This window comes from Excalfactoria chinensis, chromosome 3 (assembly GCF_039878825.1).
Source record: "Excalfactoria chinensis isolate bCotChi1 chromosome 3, bCotChi1.hap2, whole genome shotgun sequence".
Taxonomy (NCBI): domain Eukaryota; kingdom Metazoa; phylum Chordata; class Aves; order Galliformes; family Phasianidae; genus Excalfactoria; species Excalfactoria chinensis.
Window position 1 is genome coordinate 22,813,014 of NC_092827.1, and position 15,438 is coordinate 22,828,451.

General features: G+C 44.6%; 1 protein-coding gene and 1 pseudogene across 2 annotated transcripts in view; one reads left to right on the top strand and one right to left on the bottom strand.

Moving 5' to 3' along the window:
- The first annotated feature begins 638 nt into the window (after nucleotides 1-638).
- The window catches only part of ZNF451 (zinc finger protein 451), a 36,633-nt gene continuing 21,833 nt past the window's right edge, over nucleotides 639-15,438 (top strand). For both annotated transcript variants that reach the window (XM_072332846.1, XM_072332845.1), the window contains exons 1-4: nucleotides 639-963; nucleotides 1,327-1,410; nucleotides 7,377-7,460; nucleotides 8,295-8,420. In XM_072332846.1, the coding sequence (XP_072188947.1) occupies nucleotides 1,330-1,410; nucleotides 7,377-7,460; nucleotides 8,295-8,420 (291 nt within the window). In that variant the 5' untranslated portion in view covers nucleotides 639-963; nucleotides 1,327-1,329. The remainder of the gene's footprint in view (nucleotides 964-1,326; nucleotides 1,411-7,376; nucleotides 7,461-8,294; nucleotides 8,421-15,438) is intronic.
- Nucleotides 9,304-11,029, bottom strand: LOC140249600 (syncytin-2-like; annotated as a pseudogene).

Here is a 15,438-nt window from a genome sequence, read left to right on the forward strand (position 1 = left end):
GGCAGTGCATTGAACAAAGGTGATTCATGCCAACTTTTACTCTGGGTAGCTCAAAATAACTATGGGGCAAAGGAGGAGTGCAAGAACAGATACAGTTGCATACCTAAAAGGCAGAAAGCAGGTTGAAAAGCACACAGATTAGTTTTAGCTGCATTTATCTGGGGATATCATTGTTAAATTATAGGTGTTACAGAGCAGCAGAGCCATGCTTCGTTTGTGAGCCTTTCCACATGCCCCAAGAGGTCAAGTTTGTAGGTTTTCACCAGGGATGCCTTCTGGACAAGCGCACGGAGCTCTGAGCACACTGGCACTTCAGGAAGCTACCATAGATGAGGTCTGCAGGTTAACACCGCTTCCACCCTCTTGCCATGACTGGACGGAGCCACGGCACCTCCGGGACTGGAGGAGGGAGTCCCAGAGCCCTGCGATGCGAGCGCTTTACGCCCTCAGCAGGGAGGCATCTTCCAAGCCCTGCAGGGAACCGTTCCTAACGGGGACAGTGGCGGCTGCACAACGACACGCCGCGAGCCTCCCGGCGGAGCGCGGGGCGACAGGAACAGGCATCCCGGCCCAACGGCGGGCCGAGCCGCCTAACGCGGGGCCGGCAGCGGCCGCGCCGCCACCACAGCGCGGCGCTCATGGTCCTGCCGCGCCGCCTCCCGCCCGAGCGGCCATTCGTTGTGCTCGTCCCCCTCCGGAAGCGCCGTGTGCGTTTAGCCGCTCCGTACAGGAACTGCACTCAGGCGAGCTGAGGGAGGAGAGCGCGGGATATGGAGCTTGTGGAGGGAAGAGCGCCGGGAAGGGAGGAGCCGCGGCGGTAGCACCTGCTGTGGGGAGGGGGAGCGGGGAGAAGCAGGCGGCAACTACAAGTCCCGGCAAGCCGCGCTCCCGCCCCCTCTCTCCCGTCGCAGCAGCCCCGGGGGGAAGAGGAAGCGGCGGGAAGGAGTGGCGGGTGGCCGTGGGGTGAGTGGGGCGAGCGGGTGCGGGGGTGACGTGAGGGGTGCGGGGCAGCGCGCAGTAGCGCTGTGCGGACCGTAGCTGGGCGCACGGGGAGGGATGTGCGTGTGGCTGCTGCGGGCAGGAGTGCGGTGGGGCCTGGTGGGTTAGGCCGCGGTTTGCGTGCTGCTCTGCGGGTGGAGTGAGGCGCTCCAGGTCAGAATTGTCCTCTTGTAGTTCTGGTAGGGCTGGAGATCGTCGCTGTGTGGTATGGAGAGGCCTGGTGGGTGAAAGCAGGCTGCAAACTGAAAGTTGAGAAGGAATAGAAAACGTGAAATTAAAGCAAACTTCATAAAATGATGAGGCGTGTTTTGGTTTGTTTCTCTGTAGGTAATGGAGTCTTGCAGCTCTACCAGCATTTCTGAGAGTAAATCGCCGACTTCTGAAAGCGAAGACGAGATAGAGTTTGTTGGAGTAAGTACATCTGGAATGTGGAAATGTGCTGCCTGCTGTAGTAAGTGTGTGCTCAGTAACGTGACCAAATGGGAGCAGGTCTCTGAATATCATGTTGGTGGCCTCGGTTTTACCTCAGAAGAACACTTTAGTTTTCAGATTTAAAGCTTGTTTCATTTGGAAATCTTTGAGGTTTTGGTGTTGGAATCAAAGATGGTTTCATTTGAAAATCTTTGTGGCAGGTGACAAGTTTATGCTAAAGGAGCTTTTGGGCATTACGTTGTAAAAACAGCAGGTGATGTCACTTGGTTCCATGGGGCGGCACCTAGCATGAGTGGGGATGCAGAGTGGTCAATGGGATGTATGAGAAGATACTGCTGTAGATAGGGACACCTGCATTTAGATCAGGTTGCTCAAAGCCTCATCCAGCCTGGCCTTGAATGCTTCCAGGGAGGAGACATCCACAACCTCTCTGGACAACCTGTTCCAGTGTCTCACCACCCTCACAGTAAAGAATTTCTTCCTAATATCTAGTTGAAATCTACCCAGTTTAAAGTCATTTCCTCTTTTCCTGTTGGTACCTACCCTTATAAAAAATCCCTCCCCAGCTTTCCTGTAGATCCCTGTCTGTACTGAAAGGCTGCTATAATATATCTCCTTAGGGCCTTTTTGGGGTTGAGGAGTCCCAGCTCCCTCAGTCTTTCCTTGTAGGGGAGGTGCTCCAGCCCTCTGATCATCTCTGTGGCCCTCTGGACTTGCTCCAACAACTCCATGTCCTTCTTGTGTTGGGGACTCCAGAACTGGATGCAGGACTCCAGGTGGGGTTCACAAAAGCAGAACTACAAGAAGAGTTAGGAAACAGCAGTCTTCTCAAATTGTGGAGCACTGTGTAGCTACAGTACAGCACCTGGCTTGCATCAGCATAACCTTAAGATACTTGCACCTATTAAATAGCCAAGGATGTTGGATGTTTTTCATGCTGCCAATGTTCTGGCCTCCATCCACCGTCAATGGGTGACAGGCATATATGCAAGAACAGAAGGTTGGTTTCTCCAGAATAGTGGCCATGCCAACGGGAAAGAAATTGTTAATTGCTGCCAATATCAATAATCCTATGGGATTATCTTCCTATGGGTTTGGCTTTAATACTTAAAAGAAGTGGCAATAGATTTTTTTTACCTGTGTTACCTAGTATTAGATAAAGTCTAAATTCAGTGTACAGGCTTCCTTTCTGCATGGGTGTTAAGGTGCTCAGGCATGAGGGACACCTGTAATTTTCCTGAATCTTTTAAGTAATTGATTCTCTTTGAGTCTTCTGTGTCTTTTGGCTGATTTGGGTGAGAATTGATCAGTGAGCTGAAAGTCCTTTTTATAAATAGTCAAGTGTTCACGCATAGCACAGCTGCATGAGCTTTGCTTGCATAAAACAGTGGGCAGAGAATGACTAAGCTAATATGCCTTCATGCATGTAGAAGGGCTGGTGGAGAACCAAGAGCACCAACTAAAAGAAAGAAAGACAGACAAAAATCAACAGTTCTTCCTTTTTTTTTTTTCCCCCCCTTCTTGTGTTTGCATGTGGACAGCTTGTACCCTTTGTGGACACACTGTTAACGGATTCCGGAGAGGCTGACCTGTATGGCAAGAAGACTTCTTAGGCTTATTTGTACAGGGCTGGTATCGTGGGACAAGTAGGCTGCTGTAGTCACTGATGAATACAGAGTGTGAAAGACCTGTTTATAAGATGTGAAGACTGGGTGCCAAATGTGGATAGCTTTTTGGGTGACAAATAGCTAGAACTAGCCAGTATGGTCAGCTAGAGGTGCTACAGTTTCTAGCTCTTGAGTGCTTGTCCATATTTTTTCTTCTATAATCTCAGGCTCTTGAATAGCAGAACATCTCATGGGAAGGTAAAAGGGAGTTGGATGGAGTTGACCGCGTCTCAGCTTCTTAACTCTTTTATAGTGATTGAGTCCTCAGGTTGGCACTGTCTTTGGCACTCTGCTTTACTGCTTAAACCAGTTAGAAAAAAAAGAAACAATTCTCTTAACTTTCCATTTGGAGATTGCCATCTACTGGGGTAAGCCAACAGAGCAAGAGCTAAATTCATGCAGTTCAGACCTTTCCCTTCATGTGGTACCAGAGTATGAATTGAGAATGTTTTCTAGTAGTAAATGCTCTGTGTCCATTAAAAAAAGGAATTTGTTTCATCTGGTACTACTTCCCCAAACAAGCTAAAAAAATATACAAAGTCCATCTGAAGCTATTGCTTGCATGAAGTTCTTGGAAGGCATCTGTGAACATTTGAGGGAAGAAGAGTTCTAGACTTGATTTCCCTCCTTGAGAGTGGTTTCAATTCTGGGCCACTGAAATGAGAGGTTTTGACCTGATTTTCCTTCTGGTATTGTCTGCTTCTTGGCAGCAGTAGGGATCAGTTTATGCTCAAGTCACTGGCACTGTAGAGGAACAGAGTTCTTCTGCATCATGGTGCTCAACTAGGATGTGACATGTGGAAATCAAACTCTGTAACCACAGAGTAGTTATAAGGCAGGTATGTTTAATCAGCACTGTGCACAATCTGGATGCAGGGGGCATATTCCCACCTAGCCTTCATACTGGAGGGCAGAAAAGGTGCATACTTAAAGAGCAAGCTGCTACATATGCATTAGATGCCCAAGAAAAGGCTGGGTTATTACGATGAGTCCATGACAATGAGTGATGTTCTCCTCCTGCCCCAAGTCTCAGCTCTTTTACACATGCGTATCTCTTGGTGGTCTTTCTGATGAAGATTGTCGTCCTATTTTCTTAGACTTCAGTTAGGATGGAGAACGCTTGGCTGACTGCTTGGCCACAGCTCCGTTTACCAATCCACTGCTTCTTCATTAATTTGTGGATTTACTGTTCAAACCTGCTACCTTGCATTGCAGAGACAGTGATAGCTAACGATGTTGTCTGAAAAAAACAGGAGACCCACTGTCTGCACTAATTATCTGAGTCTGTAGAAAAGCATCTGTTATCTGGTGAGAATCTGTGGTCCAGATGAGCTGCTGATCTGACCCAAGATTGTAGCTCTGTATGACACCAAGTTGGAAGGGAGTGTTGATCTGCCTGAGGGGAGAAGGGCACTACAGAGGGACCTGATTGATGGGCCCAGGTTAACTGTATGAGTTTCAGTAGGGCCAAGTGTTGGGTCTGCATTTTAGTCACAACAACCCCAGGCAATCCTACAGGCTTGGGGAGGTGTGGCTGCAAAGCTGCTTAATGGAAAAGGACTTTGGTATGCTGATGAATAGTTGGCTGAATATGAGCCAGCTGTGTGCCCAGGTGGCCAAGAAGGCCTGTGGCATCCTGGCTTGTATCAGGAATGGAGTGGTGAGCAGGACTAGGGAAGTCATCCTGCCCCTGTACTTGGCATTGGTGAGGCCTCACCTTGAGTACTGTGTTCACTTTTGGGCACCTCAGTGCAGAAAGGACATAGAAGTGCTGGAGCAGATCCAAAGAAGGGCAACAGGGCTTGTGAAGGGCTTGGAGAATATGCCCTGTGAGGAGAGACTGAAGGAACTGGGGCTGTTTAGTCTGGGGAAAAGGAGGCTGAGGGGAGACCTTATTGCTCTCTTCCAGTATCCGGAAGGTGCTTACAGTGAGAGCTCAGTTGGTCTTTTCTCACTGGTGACAGAATGAGGGGAAATGGCCTCAAGTTGTGCCCGGGTAAGTTTGGATTGGCTATCAGGAGAAGCTTCTTTACAGAAAGGGTTGTCAAGCACTGCAATAGGCTCCCCAGGGAGGTGGTTGAGTCACCATCCCTGGATGTGATTAAAAACCATTTGGATGTGGTGCTCAGGGACATGATTTAGCAGAGGGTTGTTAGGGTAGTATGGTTAGGTTGCAGTTGGACCTGATGATGTGTAAGATCTTTTCCAACCTGACTAATTCAATGATTCTATGATTCTTTTCACCTTTAAGTGCTTGTTTTCCATCTTAATGCAGAAGATAAGCGACCAACCAATAAAACACAAATGAACCCAATTGCCGCATTTGTGACGCATTGTTATTTGAGAATATATATGGGCAGGTGGTTTTCCCCTTCTTTTTTGGTGGAAAATAAGGGTGCATATTGTTGTGAAGTCACATTAATAATTTGCCATATTGCATCTGTGTTCAAGTTGGAATGCAAACCAGCAAGCACAGAAATATTTAGTAAAAGGTAGAAAATATAGAAGGAAAAAAGGATATTTCATGTATACAAACAACACTAAACAAGTAAATATTACTTACGGTTAAAGGAATTTACTGTTCTGTTCACTAGCCTTGAAAGCAAGTATACTAAGTAGAAATCTGCTTATCAGTTATCAGTTTCCTGAATGAACTCTGATTAGTTCATTGCTGAACTGAACCAAGGGGATCAAATACACAGAAATGGGAAAACATTTGCTTTTGCAGAAGCTACAGCTGTTGGCTGTTTTGAAATATTCACGTCTGATTCTTACTGATTAGATGGTCAGTATGGTCTGAGTGTGCCTCTGGACTGTAATGTGCTAGCACCTGTTGTTTCTTAGGAGTATTTGGTTTATAATAGACTCATAGAGGCTTGCATTTTCTCCCAAAGCAAAACTGTCATGGATTTCTTGGATTTAGGAAGTCAAATTCTGTTTTTATTAGTTGTAAAAAGTAAAGTTTTGGGGGTAATGTAGCTTAATTCATATAAATGTTATCATCTGTTCAAGGTCTCATCCCTCATTCTTCCTTGTGATAGAGTGAAGACTGTTTATGCTGGCAAGCTGAACAGCTTTATGGCCTTGAAAGGTGGAAGAATGGAAAGAATGAAGTGCAGTAAACACTGCAGAGAGAATTGCATGCTTCTGCAGTCCTCTCTGCTGCTTCTCATGAGCCAGTAAATCTTCATAGCCTGCCCTACTTGGTCCATTTTTAAGATGTTCAGGACACTGCCAAGTATATGACAGAGGTGGTGGATACAGTACTGTACCTCTTCAGGATGTCAGTAAGTTGCTGGCTGTCACAGGTCCTCTTTCTGCCTGGAAAACTTAAATAAGGAATACCTCTGGAGCATATAGCAGTTCTGTGGCACCTGCCAGCAGTATTCCCAGTCAAATGAGTAATACTGCAGTTCAGTCAGACACTGTCACGTGACATAGATGACACTGCACATGCAGGCTTAAAAGAAAAGCACAACTGCACAGCAAAAGCTTAGACTTGTGCTTGGTTTTGTTTGTTGACTTTGAGGTTAGGTAGTATCTTTGAGAATCTAGAAGGCTGTGTTGTCAAATTTGAATGGGAGGCTTTTTTCAGCACAGGGAGATTTTGACTCAACTTTGCTTCTCTTTTGTGTGTATTTGTCACAAAAACAAGGCCTATGGGAGGATGAATAAGTGACCATGGATGCAAGTTAGAGTAACTAGGAGTATTTCTGTTTGGTGTATGTAAGCATACTTACTGATTGTATATTTGTTATATTGATGATGTAGTTGACACATGATAACGCTGTAGCACGGTACAGCTTACTGCGTGACATCAGACATAGGGCTTTTTGCTTCTTTTTTTTGGCCTTTAAAAGTTAATCACTTGTCACAATGGATGCATGTGGAGCTTTAGACATTATCTTCTGTCTTCTTTTTAAAACGTACCTATTTGTTTCATTTGGGTCACTGCTTTTATTTTTTTCTCACCTCAGAATCTCTTTTAGTTTAAGCATGAAAGTATGATTTCCATTTACTTTTTCACGTAGGGGCCAACATGCTGCTATCTATCCTGTAGCTGCTAGTTGAAATGTTAAGATTGGTCTGAATTGAGAGTGACTGGGAATATAGACTTGTGGAAGCACCAGGCGGAGTGTAAAAATGAAGGGATTTGAAGGCTCGTAAATCATCAGGCATTGATGTTGTCCAGACCAGCAGGTCATCGAGACAGGTCATTTTACCTTCAAGGAATGCCATTTAATATTTTTTATGTGTGTGTTTCTAACACTTTTTCAGGAAGAGCCCTTAAGACCTGTACTTGAATGCATTGATCTTGTCAGTAGTGATGATGAGGAACCTAACAGCAGTTCTTATGCTCATGTGAGTATGCTGTGATTTATCTCGGGACTTTTCAGTTGGGAAAAAGATAATAGTAATTGCAGTCTCATATTTCATTTCCCATGGAAAACTTCTTAGAGGCATTTTTTAACCAGTGATGAGAAATGGAAGACTTCTTAATGCTAGCTGTTCTGTTAACCCAACATTAAGTGTAGGGTGAATATGCCAACACTTCATTTTTTCTAGACATAATTCTTGCCTTCTTAAAGTGACCTTAGAGCTTTGATTTGTATTTCAGTGCTTTTAACAAGTGTCACAAAGAAAAGGGGAGGAAAACATCACTTCTGCAGTCACCTCAGAAATTAAATAAGTCAAATCCCAGTCTCTAGCCTGTAGATGTATCTGTCTACTCTGAGACCTTTTCCTTCTTGAAGGAGCAGTGTATAGGCCATAGGATTTTGCTCTGAGTTAACTGTAAACCATCTGTTATGTGAAATGCTCTGCATTTAACTTAGTTTTGTTTTACATTAATTCTCCAAGAACTTCACTCAGAAGCAGGCTTGTCTGCTTATGTGTCCCCCAACTGTCCTACTCTGTGGACCCTTGAGAAGGACAGTGCCTGAGAGTGAACTGAGGGCAGCCAGTCATCTCTTGGCATATGATATGCAGTGTTGCAGTAGAAGATTTGCATGGTAAACCTGAGTCTTAAGGAAAGTCAGATCTTCTATGTGTGTACAGGCCCACTCCCTTATGAAACATTGTGGAACCTAAGATTAAAGTTTCTGTACTGAATTATGTCATCACGGGCATTGCTTTTTACTGTACTCTTACTAGCTTAACAATAACCAAATAAATTCTTTAACTTCACAATTGTAGAGAAATACTAAGCGTAAAGATTACATTGACTACCAGAAAGAAAGAGTTGCATCAACTCTGGATCGCCTGGCACGCCACGTTGAAGTAGAGAAACAGCAAAAGGAAGAGAAAAACAAAGCCTTTAAGGTATTGTTTGTATTTTGTTTCAGTTGAAGTGTGTAATACAGGCCTCCTAGTCATGTGAGTGTTTGTGAAAAGTAAATGGAAACATTGGTGAGCCAGACCTGAAGCGAGCAATTAGAGTTCTTTGCTTCTGGGGTATTGTATGAAATACAATATGGACTTCTCTTCAGTGACCTTTAACTGATCTCTTTGCTAGTGTCACTGCGGTTTCTTTGACGGAAAAAATAATAGCTTCATGCAAAGGGCAAAAACTAGTTTACTTGTTTGTGTACTTAGCAGAGGGACCTTAGCATCAATTATTCTGGTTAGATGATGTAAGAGTACCGGTTGTCACACCCATGCAGTACATCCAGGGAAGTACCTGCTCATCTGAGATTTTTAGAATGCTATTTGCCCCATTTAATGTCTGTATTGAGTATTATGTTGTAATGGGATAACAATTTGTACGTTAAAGGCATAACTGCAAAGCCAGATTCTGTTAATTGTATAGTGCAGTCATTTGAAAGAAATGGATTTTTTTGTTTGCGTTACAAGTGAGCTTAAGAGCAGGGCTGCTCTCTGACAACTGGAAGGAATGGACTGACAAGAACCTTGTGAAATTCCACAGGGAATAGTGCTAAAGTCCTGCACTTGGGGCAGACTAACACCCTTGTTGACACAGGCTGGGGACTGAGTGCCTGGGGGAGCAGCTTGCTGAGAGATACCTGAGGTGTCTTTGTGAACAGGAGGCTCAAAGTCAACCAACAATGTGCTTTGGTAGCAAAGAGTTAAGACAGAATTATGCACAGTGCTATCAGAAGCACAGCCTGTAAATAAAGTGAAAGGTTTGATATTCCCTTTGGCACTTCTTCTACCAACACAAAAACATTGACAAAATGGAGCAAGTTTAAATGACCATCAGAATGATCAGAAGTTAAAACACTTCCTTATGACAGGAAACTGAGGGTAACAGGTTTGTTTAGATTGAAACGGGCAGCTTTAGTGGAACTTAGCAGCAGCACCTGGAACCTACAGCCAGATTCTCAAGGACCCAAAGCCAGGCTTTTTGCTTAAGTGTTTGACAGAGGGGCATAAGACAGCGGTCATATATTGAAAAAGGAAAAGTTCTGTCTGGGATGTGGTGGAGAAAAAAATTTGAGTGTGTGGATAATGAGCAACACATTCCAGTAGAATAGACGGCTTAGGCAGTCTCTGTGCTTGTTGGTATTCAAGCAAGACTTGGGTGGAAAAAGCCCTAAGCAGCCTAGCCTGACCCCATAGCTGACTTTCAGTTTGAGCACAAGGGTGGGCTGGACACTGACGTGTGGAATCAAACTCAGCTTGTTAGGATATAAAGCAGATATGATTTAATAAGGAGATGTGCACGCAGTCCTAGCGCAAGGGGTTAACACTCCAAACTTGTGCACCATAAGGAAAAAGCATGCTGCAGATATAGGCTGAACGAATACATGATCAATAGTTTCCCCCTGAGTTTGGGTACATATTCATTACATTCCCTGCAACCCCATTGGCAAACTGTTCTCTCCCCCCTTCTCTCTCTGCCGGTGTTTTAAGATGAAGGTTCCTCTCCATTGCAAGAGCTCCTGTTTTCTTCTGGTGTAAGCTTTTAATCTTGGGCTGGGGTCACCCCTGCACATTGGTGTCATCTTACCCTGTGAATATCTGAACACCTTGCTGCCATCCCAGATTTGGTAGCCAGCTAGTGAGTGCATCCCATAAATCTCCTTCCCAATCTGTGTTATCCTGACTTGCCTTATGCAATACCTTCTTCTGTTCCCAAATTTTCCTCAAGTCTGTTTCAATCCTCAGGTCCTTGTTTAGATATGCACAGCAACTCTGATTTATTATTGCACATACCCCTCGTTCTTTAGCTGTTAATAGATCCAGTGCCATCCTATTTTGAAGCACCACTTTGGATAAGGGGGTACCTCCTCTTGGATTGCTCATAATGCATCTGTTTTGGTATTTTTCACTATTTCTAAGGTCGCAGAGATATTCACAATTGCCATTTCCAGCTGAGCTACTCATAGAGCTGGGATAAGGGCTCTCAGAAAGCTGTGGAATTGTGTATTATACTTAGCTAGGGGGTTGTTCGTGCACCTAGTCCAAATCCAGGGGGTTCTCAAAAGTCCCTGTGGGGTTTCTTCATGCACTGTGGTCTGAGATACCAGATATCCCGCAGTGCACGTCCCTGTCCAGTTTAAAGGTAATGTCTTTTATGCCTGCCCATCCCCACATAACCACCTGTACCCATGCAGTAGTTTACGTGGCTTGGGTATTTTTTCTTGGTGGGTAAATGATGTTCCCATTCCTATGATTCTGAGTATGTTCTCATCTGAGACCAACTGTGTTGCCCCGTCTGTTCTAGGGTCACATCCCTCACCTTGCATCCGTTTTCCAACTTCACTGATCCCTGATACTATCTCAAGAGTTCCTATATTCCCAACTGCACCCTATGCCCGTTAGTTTTGCCATCCCACTCCCACCCCACCTTTACTATCAGTCTTTCTATCTACAAAGATTGACCTAGTAGAGTCTGTGACTAGCAGATCAAATTTAGGACCCTTCTGTGGCTTATTTTCTATGCCAAATTTACATTTCCCATGTTCCATCCATCTTGGAAGTGGGCATGTACCACACTAATGGCATATTTTGAATCAGTCCATATGTTGATCCTTTTTCCCTCCACCAGCTCTAATGCTCAAGTTAGAGCTATTTGGTGTTAGAGCTTTTGACTCTGTTACCTTGTCTGCAGTTGTCACGGCAGGGCCAGCTTTGCGTACACCCTGCAGCACAAAGCTGCTACTGTCAGTATATCAGGAATTCCCAGCCTCCTCTAGTTGTTCCTCCTCCAGGTCTGATCAACTGGAATATACTTGGCTTTGATGGTCTCCAGACAATCATGCAATACTGGTTCTCTCAGGGTTCCACTGAGGAAGGATGCTGGGTTGATGCTAGTTACTATTATTACCACATCCTCCTTTTCGACTAGGATGGCTTGATACTGGTGAGAGCCAGTGCACGCCCTTCACCTCTAGCATGGTTGAAACAGTATGAGATGTTAGTGCTGTGATTTTCTGGCCTAAAGTGAATTTGCATGCTTCCTGAATGTTTAACACCAGCGCAGCTACTGCTCTCAGGCAGCTCGTCCACCCTTTGCTTACTTTGTCCAGTTGTTTGGAGAAGTAAGCTACTGCCCTTCCATAGGGCCCCAAGTTCTGAGCCAGAACTCCTAAAGCTATTCCCTGTTTTTCATATGAGAACAGCCGGAATGGTTTTGTTGTATCCGGCAACCCTAAGGCAGGAGCCTATGTGAGCTCATTCTTTAACCATTTAAAGGCTCTCATGCTCTCCCCATCCCATGTGAGAGTGTTGGGGTTCGTTTTTAAAAGTACAAAGAGCAGTTTTACCAATAGTCCTAGTAGCTATGGATCCAGCCTGTCATCCCCAGGAAAGTGTGCAGCTCCTTTGCAGTCCGAGGCTCAGGGATCTGACAGATGGCTTCCTTCTTTGCTGCATCCCCAGTCTGGCTGTGATTTCATAGCCTAAATAGACTACCTGTTGTTAGGCCACTTGGGCCTTCTGTGGGGAGGCTTGATACCCATTTGAGCCCCAGAAAATTCAGCAGAATTATAGTACATGTTACGTGTGATCCCACTGTCTCTGTAGCTATCAACAGATCATCTGCATACTGTAACAAAACTTCTTTCCCCGAGGGGCATTCCCATTGCTGCAGATCCTTGGCTATCTGTTTCCCGGATAGTCAGGCTGTTTTTAAATCTCTGGGGAAGCACTGTCCATGTCAGTTGTGTTTTCCTACCCGATTTGGGGTTTTCAATAATAATAATTGACTTTCAGGGTTCAGAGGCAGGCAGAAGAATGCCTCCTTTAAGTCCAGTATGATAAACCAAGCTAATTCACTAGGAAACTTTGTAAGCAGTGTATATGGGTTTGCTACCAGAGGATACAGATCCTCTACTATTTTATTAATTGCCCTCAAATCCTGTACTATACAGTAGCTCCCATTCAGTTTCTTAATCAGGAGTACTGGGGTATTATATTTAGGTTCACACTCTACTAGTAATCTACTAGTAACCTGTGTCATGAATTTATCAATTAATGGCCGTACTCCTTCTCTATCTTCTGTCCTTAGGGGATATTGTTTAATTTGCGGGGGTTGGGCTCCTTGCTTTACCTTAATTACAATGTGGGGGGGTGGGAGGGGAGCGTTTTTCGCACACCCTAGGATTTCTGTTGCCGATACCCCTGGGTAGACCTGATTACTAATTTCCTCAGACTTCCCCATATTCCCTGGGGTTTTTATCAATGCCAGATTAAGTACTTTGATAAAAGACTCGTCCTTCACTTTAAACTGCATCTTTCCTGACTTGAATTTTATTTCTGCCCCAAATTGTTCTAACAGGTCCCACCCTAGGAGGTGATGTGAGTTGGGTAGGTATAAGATCCAATGCATCCCTACTTCTTTTCCCAATTTATATTTCATGGATTTGAGGAAGTAAGCCTTTTCGGGTTGACCAGTGGCCCCTTTTACGGTCATAAATTATCTGCTTAATAGGGTTAATTCTTCGTGTAGAACTGAGCAGGCTGCACCAATATCTATTAGAAATTCCACGCTCAGCTGTTTATTCCCTAGCTTTATCTTTACCAGTGAATCTGCTAGGGTAGATTATCCTGATTCCCATCAGTCCTTTTCCTCGGGGCTTGGATCTTATTCCATGCCCCTCCTTTTTCTTTCTTCTTTCTCAGCGAGCATTCATTTTTCCAGTGCCCCTTTTTCCTGCAGAGGGCACACTGGTCCTTCTCCAGGGGCTTCCTCACTTTGTTCATCCTACCCTTTTTTGTTTCTTGCAAAGCTGCCTTTCTCTTATCTACCTCCTCCCGATTGCTAAATGCTCTCCAAGCCTCCTCTAGCAAACTTTGCAAGTTCCAACTAGATGCTGCTTGTAGTTTATGCAGTTTTCTTCTTATATCCCTTGTGGACTGCCCTGTGAACAATGATACTGTATACCCTCTTCGGACCTCAGGTCCAGGGAGGTATGTTTCATCATTGCATTCCTCAGTCTGTCCAGGAATTCTGAGAGAGATTCCTTAAGACCCTGTTTTACCTCAAGTAGGTTAGACCACTTTGTTGTTTTAGGGATAGCTCTTTCCACTCCCTTCACTACCCATTCTTGGGATCTCTCCCAAAGCTCCCTTCCATGTCTCGTATTCAGGTCTCAGTGAGGATTTTGTAACGGGAAATGGTCTTTAATGTCTTCATTTGTTCCTTGCAAACTGTCCTCAATTAGGGTTTGTGATGTTTTTAAGACCAATTGTTTCTCCATTTCGGTCAGCTGATCTAACAGCAGCTGAACATCCTTCCAATCTGGTTCATGTTGTCTAATTAGAAATTGGAAATGTTTCGCTACCTTTAGTGGGTCGTCCCAGTAGTTTTTGCAAATCTCTCTCCAGAATTCTAAGTCAAACGAAGAAAATGGGACTTCGACTAGCACTGTACTTCCATCCTCCCTCAGCAGGGCTATTATTAATGGCTGTTGCTGTTGCCTCCGGGTCTATGAGGCTACTGGGGAGGCAGGAGGCACTGAGGGTGCTGGAAGAACAGGAGGATCAGAGAGTGAAGGAGGGTCCTCAAGAGGAGGCATCTCAAGGGATCTCTCCCTTTCTAGTGGGGTTTCCTCACCTATTGCCCCTGTTGCCCAGGGAGCCTGGAGATGTTCTAACATTTCTGTGGGCTCTCTGACCTTGCCTGCCTTTATGCAGTGCTGTCTGATACTACAGGACGAGCAGCAGCATTTTACCTTATTTTCCCTTGTCTCGTGCCGCTCTTTCTCTACAGTTAGTATGAATGGGTCTTGCAGCGGCCCCATCCCACACTCTTTCTACCACTCAGGATGGTTACGGAGGGTGAAGAACATACCTGCATATGCTACCTCATCCCGTTTGCTCTCACTTCTCAAAAATAGCACAAACTGTAAGATTGTATTGTATTCAAGGGCCACTTTTCCCTATCCTCCAACTCACACCCCAACCACCACTGATTGCAGTATTTAATCAGAGTTTTCTGGCTCAGGGTTCCCCATCAAAGTCTCACCAACGTGTTAGTAAACATCCCAAGGGTGTGTGCTTAGGGATTTCTTTTCCCTGTGATGCCCACCATCTTAACTCAATCTATGAAATTTAATCAAGTCCTATCACACTTAAGCCACAGTACTATCTTAGAGTAGATGTAGCAATACCCTGACCTTAATTGTGGTTTACCCTTTGTGGGTTTTCCTTTTCCTACCCAACCCCACGTGCACCTTACAGTTATGTACTTTACAATGGCCAACAATCAACAAGACAAGAACAAACACGTATTGTAAAGACAATACATATGACTTTCGCTTTGTCCATCTCTGGCCATTTCCCTTGCGGGAGAATGGAACCACAGGTTGGGACTCTGCACTCTGCCCGCAGCTATGCCGTGTCTCACTCACGCCACACTCACTCTGACATTTCAAACAGAACTGTGCTATGTATTATTTGTTAAGCTTAACCAGAATTTCAAGAATAGCAGTGTTAGCTGTTGACTCAAATCACAGTATTGGTAACCTACAGTGGATAGCGGTACAATGTAAAATGCTTATGTCCTTTATTGTGGGATCCTTTCCACCCTTCAGCACCTCTTGGTATCTCTTCCAACCAGAATGAGTCAATTTTATCAAATATTATGGAATCATTTAAAAAACAAAAACCCAACACAATTTATGAAATTGCTTTCCAAAAACTTTTTCAGGCTTGTGAGTTAGGTTTAACTGGGGAGCTATGGCTGTCTAGCATTAGTTGACAAGAGGAATTACCAGTGTCCAGCTCTAGACCTGCCCTCTTCAATGGAATAACTGTCCCTCAACAGATGCATCACTGGTTATAACATGAGAGTCCAACCTTCTGGCTTGCCTGGGCCGCATTGAGTGAAAAATGTCTTGGGTTGCATGTATGTAGGTCGCTCCAGAAGTAATGC